The sequence below is a fragment of the Apus apus genome, chromosome 3, assembly GCF_020740795.1.
Source record: "Apus apus isolate bApuApu2 chromosome 3, bApuApu2.pri.cur, whole genome shotgun sequence".
In the NCBI taxonomy this organism is placed as follows: domain Eukaryota; kingdom Metazoa; phylum Chordata; class Aves; order Apodiformes; family Apodidae; genus Apus; species Apus apus.
The window spans coordinates 36,422,700-36,434,939 of record NC_067284.1 but is presented as its reverse complement, the minus strand read 5'-3'; the positions used below and the strand labels follow the sequence as shown (position 1 = coordinate 36,434,939).

At 36.4% G+C, this 12,240-nt stretch overlaps 1 protein-coding gene across 1 annotated transcript in view; it reads left to right on the top strand.

The window, feature by feature from the left end:
- The window catches only part of LAMA2 (laminin subunit alpha 2), a 376,628-nt gene that overhangs the window by 264,969 nt on the left and 99,419 nt on the right, over window positions 1-12,240 (top strand). The window contains exons 28-32 of the mRNA XM_051616318.1: window positions 2,451-2,568; window positions 6,016-6,150; window positions 6,801-6,925; window positions 10,088-10,174; window positions 11,157-11,350. Of these exons, the coding sequence (XP_051472278.1) occupies window positions 2,451-2,568; window positions 6,016-6,150; window positions 6,801-6,925; window positions 10,088-10,174; window positions 11,157-11,350 (659 nt within the window). The remainder of the gene's footprint in view (window positions 1-2,450; window positions 2,569-6,015; window positions 6,151-6,800; window positions 6,926-10,087; window positions 10,175-11,156; window positions 11,351-12,240) is intronic.

The following is a 12,240-nucleotide window of genomic DNA, read 5'->3' as shown; positions in this document are numbered from 1 at the left end:
GACATTTTGCTTAAGATCACAAAATAAATCCCCCAAAATGTTTTTAAAGGTTAGTGGGATATTAGCTTGTGTAAGAATTGAAGACTTATATTAAAAATAGTCTGAGACCCTGTAAAGGACAATATTTATACTCAACTTTAAACATATGTTTGAATTAAGTGACTTGTAATACAGCATTTGTTTAAATAGTGTTGTGCTTTCTAAATAAGGGCCCTGTTCTAAATTATTAAAGTTTCTCTTTCCACGTAACTCTGCATAGTAGAAAAATATAAAGCAAAAAGAACTGGGTAGGAGGAGGAAAATATTATATATTAAGGGTTTTTTAAATTATGTTAAGGTTTTAAATAGTGCCTTAATTTCAGTTGCAGAGTTGAAAAGCTGCAGATAAGTGACAAACTACTGGAAAAACATTTTAAAACAAAATCAAAACAGCAGCAGTTCTAGTTTTAGGGCCATATTAGCTATATAGTTTAGTAGAATGCTAATGTTGTTTCTGCTTCAAAGCTGCAGCATTTCTAGTGATTTAGAGATTTCTGCTCAGAATCCAAAGCCAAACATTTTTATCCTATGTTTTTCATTTTGTTGCCCTCATTTTCACATTCATTGCTCTAAATTTAAACATTTCTTTTATTAGATTTTGGCTTGCTTTTCGGGCAACTGGCCTGTGATAATATATTAGTTTGAATTGGAAGTATGCTTTCAAATTGACTGAATTTTTTCAATATCCCTGACACTAATCAGGTAGCAGTTGTTGGATTGCTGCCTATTAGACATGTTCCAAGAACCAACCAAGCCTGACCTTCCCTAAGTAACATTTTCACACAAACAACAGGTAGCTTTGTGGTTCCAGAGTATATTATTATGTAAATACAGCTTCCTGACAGTAGCTTTTTTCCAGCACACAGACCATTACCTCAGCCTTGAAGATGGTGGGGGAGGCAGAGCTCATCTTGTTTTTCCATTAACTGTACAGAGATTTAAATCTAAACTTACATTGACATATTGGATCTGAATGGTTTTGCCCTCTTTATTTTTGGTCTTCTGTTTTCACCTGACTTTGTTTGCCTGGGTTTTTTGTTCAATTTCCCTTCGTCATTGAACCCGTTACTTGGCAGCATGGGGCTGAATTTATTAGAGGATGTGGGGATTTTGCATTGTCACAAGACATCAAGAGGTATGACTCAGGTCACCTAGGCTCAATCACAAAACCTTTAAGTTCAGCAGTGGGCATTTGCTTTTCCTACAGTCATCCTGATGTTGGTGCCCATATGTCAATGTACAGAAGAGTGTCACTCAGACACTCAGTAATCACGGTTTGGGAGTAGAAGAACAGGCTATGAACTTGAGGAGATGAGCAGTTCTATGAGCTGCTTTGCTTTTGCACAGACACTCAATGAAGAGACTCCAGCAGCATTTTTGACATTTATTCAGCTAATTAGTCACTAGCTAAATTTTATTTTAGGTTGGTGATATACTTGAAGGTTTAAAATTTACACTTTTCTATTATTCTTGTTTCTCAAAGACAGTAAGGAGTTCCAGATGATAGCATTAATTTAAAGAAACTAAAAAAAAAAACCCAAATGAAGAAGTAAGTGAAAAGAACAGCATTGTGGTGCATTAGGATTAAGTGTATTGCATTAGACATTATGTTTGTTGTCTTTGTGATGTACTCAAACCTATTTGGCAGGTCAGCATGCATACCAGAAAGATGGGGAGTGGTTGAGAGGCAAGCATATTTTTATAATCCAATCAAACACATGCTTGGAAAGTTAAAATGTCAGAAGCTGTACCATGAAACATATCCCTTTCTGATCTTAACAGATGCTTCTGTAGAAGGATTTCTTATTTGCTTTAAATTATTTCTTTTTATGTCTACAAGATCCTAAGGAAAAAAATAAATAAATCTGGCTACAGATCCTAAAACTGCTGCTAAAAAGGCAAATGTCCAATGAAGTCTGGTCTAGAGCTTGTTAGGTTGCTTTAGTTGCTGAGGATAGATTTTATTTTATTTTTCAAATAGTTGCCTCATTAAAAGCTCATTTAGTGAAAAATTTTATTGCTGTACCTCTGAGAATCATGAATTGGAACTGCATTTAGTATGTGACTTCAATTTCTTAATGAGTGTCTCCAAGTGGAGAATAAGATACAAGCTTTTGTTAGTAGTTTGGTGGAAAAGAGATTAAAAAAAAAAAAAAAGAGAGATAAAATCAAGCAGGAGACAAAAGTTACTTATAACATTGCCAAAAAATGGAAAATGAGGCTGCTGGTGGTGGTAGCTCTGTTGTTTCCTTAGGATGGGCAAAAATAGTGCTGTTCTTCTCCTGTGGATCGAGAAGGCTACAGACAGCCAAACAGGACCCATTAGTTCCCGTGCCAGCTGACTATGAACTAACTGGGTTTGAATTAGTGCTTGGCTAAGCTCATTAGATATATTTGCTCCTTTTTTTCAGGATTTCTGAGATCTCAATGGAAGTTGCTGAAGGCGGCACTGTGTCTGGAATGACCCCTCAGGCCCACTTGATTGAGAAATGTGACTGCCCATTGGGTTATTCTGGTTTGTCCTGTGAGGTACAGTACTAACTTGACTTCCCATAGAAGTCTCTATACCTCCTTCAGTCTGTTTGTTAGGAAGGTGGGATATGTAAATAGAGTGTGAATTCATTTAACTGGCAGCAATTGTCCCTTAATTTAATTACTTCTATTCAAATATCTCTCCATAAGGAATTTAAGCACTTTGTTGTTGTTTGTTGTGGTTTGTTTTTTTTTTTTCTTTAGGCAAATGTGCCACCAAAACCATGGTGATAACTCAAATACTTAAAATACAGGAAAGTGAGTTTTGCTGGGTCAGCATGTCTGAGGCTGAACTGAGTGATTGTTGCTGACTGATCAAACCCTTTTGGACAGATAAGGCTATAATCTTATTGTAGTGTGCTGTGTACAAAAGATTCTACTCTGTTATTGTGTTATGATGAGGCCATAATACACCATACAGTTATGATACAATATCTTCCAAAAGCTAAGAAGATCTTAGTTTTTGTTTGTGTCCTTTGTGTCCTTTCAATATTATACCCCTTGTATAAGCGATGGAGCTGCTTGTAAAGAGGAGCAGAAATTCTGGAACATGGTCCAAACAGTGTATTTTGCTTTCTTCTCAGAAGCAGTCCAATTATTGTGTTTCAAAATAAAATAAAATAGATATGACACTAATGGAAACTTTTGTCCTGAACTGGTGAAGTTTGGTAAATTTCTAACTCATTGAACAATGTGAGAAAAGTGTTGGTCAATGAGCTTGGTGGTCCTTAAACTTTTTTCTTTCTTTTTGCTTGCCTGAATATTTTCATGCTGAAAATTGCATATTTCAGAAGTGCCCAAGTTTTACAGAAAATCAGCTGACTTGTATGTTTTTGTAAAGTGAATCATGATAGCTACCAGAGAAAGTGTTTAAGATGTAATACCTCAACTGCAGAGTAGAAGTTAATATTTTTGACTGCATGTAGTTTGGATTATGAGACTGGCAGTCTTTCCTTGTGCAAAACACAGTGTTTTCTTTTTTAAGCAGCACTAGCAATTCCTAATGCCTTTGTCACAAATGCTGGGTGGAGGTAGCAGGGAAAAAAGCCTTGAGTATTCTGCAAATCATTGAGACATCCTGACTAAGTAGGATTCTATGACGTGTTCCACCAAACTGATGGTGGAAGATCTGGAGTGAATAAATGAAGGGAAAAGTACCTTGTTATCTGCAAGAACTTTGCTCCCATTAGATGTTTTGCAGGACTGTGTTACACAGTAAATGAGACAACAGGAGCAGTGAGCTCTTAGGAAATGTGTGGTAGAAGGTGAACACTGGAATTTTCTGTTTACAATATTTCAGTCAGAGCATACACCTGAGTGGGTGGAAATACACATATGAGAAATTAAGGAGCTCCAGCAGTTTCTCAGTAGAGATTTTTTTTTTTTTTTAATTACTGTAACAAATAGTATTTTTGAAGGAAAATACATGATAATATAATTAGAAATTTATTTTAATTCATACCCATCAGGGGCTGGAATATATGTCTCCGTTGCAACCTTCATACTTCATGCTTAGTTGTGCAATCTTCACATGCTCATAACTTAGCTAATTTTTAGTATGCTCAGTGATGGTTATGGTGTGTTCTATATTCTATTTAATTTCAGCAGGAGAAAAAGATATCTGATACGCAGGCATTTTTTAAGGAAATGCTAACAGGGTATATGTATGAATTTCATTATTTATCCTGTAACTGCATTGTGAGGACTATGTGCACAGCAGTTTTTACTAGAAGTGACATTTATATCCTTTTGTTTAACATACTGCTTTTATTTTTTTATTAATCCAGTAGCAGGCTGAAAGAAACAGTGGTAAGAGTCTTCCTAATGGCTACTTCTGAAAAACTTCCAAACTAGTAATAAAAAATGTAGTCTGCTTCATCTTTTGCCTGTGTTCAATTTCATCTCATAAATGCTCAGATCAGAATATATGAGAAGAGTGTCAATAACATATCAGAAAAAAAGATTTAGAGATTAGATTTGTTTGAGGATGTACCATATATTAATACCCTGATCCTAAAGCTACTCAGAATTTGTAAAGCTATGCTTTGTACAATTCTATATTTGGAAAAGGACTCTTCTGGGAATGGAGAGGGAGCAAAAAATTAGGAAATTGTTATAAGAAAAAAATTACTTTCATTTGAGATTATTTATCTAAATTGGAATTCTTCACAAACCATGAAAACGCAGATAGACTGTCTCTATGCTTCAGGGATCTTAATGTAGTCTAAGTCAAAATAAAAGGGAAAAAGCAGAAGTGAGTTAGATTACTTTCTTTGTGATTCTGAAGAAAATAATTGTGTTTATGCTTTTTCCGTAACTTAAACTCCTGGTGGTTTTGGCAATGACTATAAAACTGTCATGAATAGAATCTAGCATGTCAGCTAGAATACTGCTTTTGATCACAAAAAGTTACTTACTCCATATTTTCTTCTGTTTTATTTTGCATCCATTTTATTACTGTGTGAGAAGTGTACTATTCACATTCTTTCCAAAAATCAGAAATTATGGGTATCAGTAGGAAATAACCTCATCAGATGACTTTCATACGCTCCTAGCACCACTGACTGGTGGGATTTATACATGGGACAAGTGACTTCTCTGTATGGACTTACCCCTAATGGTCTGGATTACCAAAACGGTCCTGTTTGTATTTTTATGCTGCCATATCTGTGAGCTTTCTGTGGGCTTTGTAGACACTTTCATGCATTTGCATAATAAAACTGAAATAAAGATCAAGTGCTTAATTTTGCATGTGTCAGCTTTGCTGACAATTTGTGGGTTCCTCTTAGAATTTTATTGCCAAGCTGGGGTACAGGAGACTTAGTGATAGATAAATTTGATTTGGGGCTAATAGTCACAGGACATGTAAAACCTTTAATATCTTGAATTTTTTACTTTTATGGTCTTTAAATTATATAGCTATAAATAATGCAGCCGTGCAGCCAGGGTTTTTTTTTTATTATTATCATTTGGCTTTTGCTTGTTATCCATCAGGCAGTATGTAGGCAGATATTAGGTTGTCAAACCTGAAAAAATCACCAAGGGCAAAGAGAACATAATCCTCATGCTTGCTCTCCCCAGTCCATGCAAAAAATAAAATAAAATAAAATTAAAAAACAAACCTCATTTTTAAGAAATGAAAGGACTGATGCTTGATGCACAGTGAGAACAGTGAGGTGTTCTGCATCTGAATGAAAGGTCTCTCAAGCTGTAATATGAAAAATCTGGTGCCAGTGGAGTGCTCCAGGGATTTTTCAGCAGTGTTTCCAATTAGGGCTGACTCTTGTTATCTGTAAAGTACTGTATATTGTTTGTAACACAGCTGGAGGACTGTCAGGTTCTTTTCACAACTTGTAAAAACTGGTGATTGGAAAGATTGCAATGCTCTCCATACCTAGTGCACTCTGTAATGATCTGTTTTCTTCTGCATCTTTTTTATTGCAGTCATGCTCTCCAGGATTTTATAGGCTTCCATCTTCACCTGCAGGAAGGACACCTGCTCAGCCCTTAGGCGCCTGTGTTCCATGTCAGTGTCACGGACACAGTACTATGTGTGATCCTGAAACATCCATTTGTCAGGTATTATATTTCTGCACTTATGCACTAGGTTGATCTTAATGTAAAATTTGTAAGTTGTGTAACTGATCTAAAAAAACAGGACAATATTTTGTTCCATTTTGCTTAAATAGCTAGAGTGTCAAAGTTAAAGGGGGGCTCAAAAAAGCAAACCACGTACCTTTAAAAGTTTTTCATTCTTATTTTCTAGAGTTCAAACTATGCAGGGCTTTATTGCTGCTGAACTACTATTTGTGTAAAAAGAATAACGAAGTGTGTGCAAACTAAAGAGATAATGTGCTATGTGTCAGGCAATAAACACAACACTGCTCTTATAGGTAATAATATGTGTGACCTGATACAGTAAGGTTGAATTTTAATTATTACATCTGCTTCAACAACTGGAACAAAAGAGGAAAAGAAAGATGAGTGGGATAAGAAATTCTGTAGGATACATGTGGCTAGCTACAGGCCTCCATTCTTTCTTCTTGTAAAACCATATATAACTCAGCATGCATTTGATAGATGTTTAAAATGAGCAGACCCACTGCGAATCATATCATGGAGAGAAAAAATATTAATATAAGTTTGAATATCTGAGGCTGGGAATAAAATCTTGTGTTCATTCTTGTAATTATCAAATACAGCTTTCATTATGTCTCCTTCCTCTGCAGAATTGTCAGCACAACACTGCTGGTCACCACTGTGAGAGATGTGCAGTGGGATTTTATGGCATTGTCCAAGGCTCTCCAGATGACTGTCAACCTTGTGCTTGTCCCCTGTCCATTTCTAGTAACAAGTAAGTAAGCAAACTCTTGATGCAGAATTACATCTCCAGCAAGCAAGAGCTTTGTTTTGGGCTCACTGTGTCCTTTTCCAGATGCCTACAGGAGAACTGCGTCACATAATCCATACTAAAAAATTTCATATCTACTTTTGCTAATTGATCTTCCTTTAAAAGTCAGAAATTGCTCCCTTGCTAATTTGTGATGAATAAATTAATAAGTGCTAGAAAATGCAATGCTCAACAGATAATGAATGTGTGTTCTGAAGATATTCTCACAAATGAAGCTAGAGTAGAACTGAAGTACAATATAGCCACAAGGGAACTTTAAAAACTCTTATGCTCATATATTATGTTGGTATAAATGTATTACAGTGCCTTTCTTACTCCACTGTGGAATTTATTGATTCCTTATTTAATGTTACATGAGTTTTAGGCAATTTGTGAAAGATAGAATAATTTAAAAACAATATAGTTATTGCAGCATAAATTTTACTGGTTGTTTTATGCTAATGAGCCTTGCTGCAATGTCTCTGCATGTGTTCCCCATAGATGATAATTCAGCACTTGAGATTTGTTTGTTGTTTTGCTGAAAAACTCTTAATGATGTTTGGAATCATACTGTTGTACTACTCTGAAAAGGTTTGTGTTTCATGATTGTTCTCTTGAAAGGTTGGAAGTGTTCCTTAAAACCATTTTTCTGTGCTTTGTCTGACCTTTACTATGTTTTAGTGAGTATTTCAGCCAGTACATCTGAGTTTGGGGGGTTTGGGGTTTGTTTTTTTTGTTTTGTGTTTGCTTTTTTTCCATCTTTTTTCTTCATTTTATCATTTTGGGATGGTGTGAATTTTATTTTGAAGGAAGGAATCCCTTTCTGAAACATCAGTAGCTAAATTTATCATGATCTATCACCCATGACAAATGTTTTTAAGAAGACTTCTAAAGCTCATAAATAGCAAACTGAAAACAACCAAACAATTATAAAAAGAGCTGAAGGAAATACCCTTTATCTCATAAAGTTATAATGTGGTTTTAATTGCAAGTTTTTCTGAGTTGTACCCTTTTTCATGAATGTTTTCTATTACAACTTGATTAGGTGTTCTACTAGTATCAGGAAAGGACATTCAAGTTGCAAATAAGATGGACCAAGTGTGCACTTAAATTGTTGAGCTGCTTGAGGAAGGAGAGCAAGCAAAGTGCCAGTATTTCATACGGCCACACAGCCTGCATGGCTGCGGTGTTGTCAGGGCCTTTTGTGTCATGCTCACATAAAAGTCATCTTGAGGCTTTCCTGTTCAAAAGCCTTGACATGAGATAAGCGAATAACACCTAGTCTGAAATAAGTAAATATGTTTTATCATGAGGTAGTCATCTGGTTTCTTAGTGCTGTAGAGAGAACAGTCAGATCTGAGAATGTCCAGAAACAGAACTGCTTGGGTTTTATAGATTTTAGTTCAGATGTCTATATATCATGGATGAGTTTTCTACTTCAGATGTCTATAGCCATCTATAATTTTGGTACGTGTTTAGTAAATGCAGGGACAGCCAACTATACATCTCACCCATGTTAAAGCTGAAGGAATTCACCATTGGAGAGAGGGTGGAAGAGGAGATATTTCAAATATGTGTAAATGCCTGTATGTGCATCTCCATTTTCCACTGCTGAGAGAGGATGTCTGAACAGTTGGTTTAGAATACATGCCTTACTTTTCACTGGATAGGCCTAGGTTGGATAAGTCCATTCCATAAAGCTACAGAATTGCATGGAAAACGAGGATATGACACCTTGGATTTGTGTGAAAGCTCAGTGTAAGCTCTTCAAGATACAATTAAGGAAAAAATCTTACTACCTGCAGTTACTGTGTGGTAGTCGAGGAATCATAATCTGCATGGAAGGCAGACCACTAATGAGCTACCCCATTAGCTTGTTTTGTCATGACTGCCATAATAATATTTGTGAATGAGTATAGTGCAATTATTTTTACTAATGATTTTTTTTAACACCCTGCTAAGGTTTTAAATACTGCCAATATGCTCCTGTACAATCAGCAGCCTGCTTCAAACATGATGAGCTGGGAAAAAAAAAAAAAACACACAAAAAAATCAACAGAGAGAATGAGTTGTTCTTGGGGTGTGGATCTATTTTTATAGAGCTGAAAATGTGTTGGATAATGAGTTTGTGAGTAATAGATCAATTTGTTTGCATATTTTTGCAAAGGTGTTCTTTTACATACTCATTCAAGCACTATTGATTTAATGCATTCTAAGCAAGTTAGAGTGGGATGCTGACTGCACTGTGCAAAGAAGGAGCTCTGGGCTCACTAGTAGCCACTTCTGTGCTAATCCAGTTCTTCTTCCACAAAGGCTTGAGAGAGTTTTACGGTATTGCACCATTATAACATTTCATTCTGTTTCTTTTCCCCTACCTACCATTTTTATTTGATTTAACTGTCTGTGCAGGCCTCTACTGCACTCATGTTCTAGCAACATACAGCTTTGCACAGTTCCCATAGCTGTGCACTTCAGTCTCTAATTACTCATCTATGTCATGGCTTAGTCAAAATAATCTGGTGCCTTTTATTATTAAAATACTACCCCTTCCTGATCCAGAAGAAGGTAGCATTTAGGGCTTTTTCCTCTCTAGACCAGTCTTTTCTCTTCAGTCCTTCAGAATATGAGCTGATGAAGCATTTTTGGAAGAGTCCACATGGCTATGACTTGGGTTTCTTTCTCCCTCTTTATGTCTCACCTTTGAGCAAACTATTACTGGCTTATCTCCTTTTATTCAAACTAAAATTAAATTAGACTGGAAAAGCTGGACATTTTTTAGCTTAGTTTCTTAATCTTTTGTTTTAAATCCTTCCATTACTTATTTTTCTTGATCACTATGAGTGACAGCATCCTTCAGTCACACAAGCCTACAGCATGGGTGTTGTTGACTGCTTATGGATTCTGCCCTTCCAGCATTTTTCTAAGCTGTGTATTCACAGCTCTCTAAGCAAGGCACTCACAAAATTCTTAGTAGAAAGGAGGGATCTCCCACATGTTTCTAAACAGAGAAGAAAATGCTTTCATTTACATTAAGGGTGGAGCTTACCATGGGCCCTTCTGCACAGCTGACTAGAGTGAAATGATGCAATAGAGTGAAAAAAAGTTTTTTTATTTATTTTGGTTTAGTTTTAGCCCCTCTTGTGTTGCGGAAGGACCTGGCGACTACCGGTGTACTTCATGCCCACCTGGATATGAAGGCCAGTACTGTGAAAGGTAGGATGAATGGAAAAAGAAGAAAGAGGGACATTGAAAGGCAGGCAAGGCATGAAGGAGAGCAGTGTCCTTTGATACTATAAAAATATCATAGAATGGTTTGGGTTTGAAGGGACCTTAAAGATCATCTATTTCTGACCCCCCTGCATGGGGAGGGACACCTCCCACTAGACCAGGTTGCTCAACTGGTTGCTTATGTATTTACTAATGTTTAAATACACACTTTTGGATAAGTTATTTGTTCACACTCAGTCATAATAGACAATTTTTATGGGCACTCACAGTAAATTGATAATCAATGTTATTTAAATTAAAATATTGCCCAAGTCTCACTTCCTGATTTGTAAGGCTTTTTTTTCCCCTGAGCCTCAGAGGTTAAACCAAAAATACAAAATTTATCTAAATTCAGATACCATGCTTATTGTGTGTCTTGCTGTCACTTGTACACTTCGTTCTAGTGGCTGTTGTGCCCTCACAAGCACTGACTGTGAAAGACATATAAACATGCTAATGATCAAATTACAAGTTAATAACATAGACAGCAGCTGTTGTCCCATCCATAGCAACGTTGTGTGATTAAGAGGGTCAACATTACCAAGTGTCTACTATGAGATTTCACTTCTGACCCAAAACATAAGTGGCTAGCGTGGGAAAAGGTTAATAGTCCAGACATTGCTAATGTAGAAACTTTTTTCATGGTATAATAGAAGTTTAGCTGAAAACTGTTAGGGATGTGGAATCACCTTTGTACACTTTTCCATCCAGACTGCTCCACGTCCTGTTTAAAAGTTATTACCAGTTTGTTGGACTGTTTGCAACACTTCCTCTGCAAATACATACTGGGTCATAAAGCACTAAAGATTTTGTAATGGTTCATGGATGAATGTTCCTGTACATTTTGTTTACAGTCTTGCCAAGTATTCAGAGTTGCACACTATGCATATCACTTGGCCAAACATGGTTTTGTATTTGTAACGTTTAGGTGTTCTCCTGGCTACATGGGAAACCCACAGAGTCCAGGAGGCTCCTGCCAGGAATGTGAGTGTGATCGCTATGGTTCCCTGCCTGTCCCCTGTGACCCTGTCACTGGACAGTGCACTTGCAAGCCTGGATTCACAGGGTGGAAGTGTGCTGGCTGTGAACATCGGCATGCGCGTGATGGCATGGAGTGCATTTGTACGTATACTAATGGAATTCTTGAGAATATTTTATTGTGTTTGTCATATTTCAGAAATGTAGTCCTGCTTGTGCACCAGACCGTTGTGTGGGTTTCTTTAAAAACAGTCACTAGGTTTCTTACTTTTTTGACATTCAGGCCAATTTTTTTCAAAAGCCTTGAGATATTAGGAAAACGCTCAATACTTTTTAATAGGCTCACTGAAAATGGCCAACAAAGCTTTGCAAGATTTCTTTTTGTGGGTTTTTGAGGTCTGTAGTTTTGCTAAAGGTTGTTGCTGTTGTGACAATATTTGCTCTTAGTGAATTTTTTAGTCTTGTCTTAAGTAGTTAACCAGCCATTGCAATACTCTATGCCATGAGTCACACAGAAAGTTTTTACCAAGATTTGCTTGATCATGTTGGTCCAACAACCACCCATTGTTATTTAAAAGATATAAGGAATGACAGTACGATATATCCAGGAGCAAATAACTTCCTTTATTTAAAATAGAAAACTAACAGCCTAAAACACCAAGTTAAATTTTACAGCATTGGTGTCTTTGCCCTACGTTCAGTTTTGATATATACCAAATGTCTTGTCTTTTGGATTTTTTCCCCAATGAATGGAATAGTGTTTGTTCTAAGCCCACAACCTTTAAGCCCATACTTTAAGAAGTATGCCTACTTCTTAAAAAAACCAAACCAAACCAAACAAACAAGGAATCAAGAACTTCCTAGAACACTCCATAAATCCTGACTGAAATAAGGCATCTTCCTCTCCTCCAATCTCCCCCAACTGAGTAGGCATTAATTTTATTGTGAATTTTTTTTTTTAATCCCCTAACAAGTCCCTTATTGTTCCTTTTAAAGTAGAGAACAAATAGGGATCCAGTAAGTCCACAGTATAT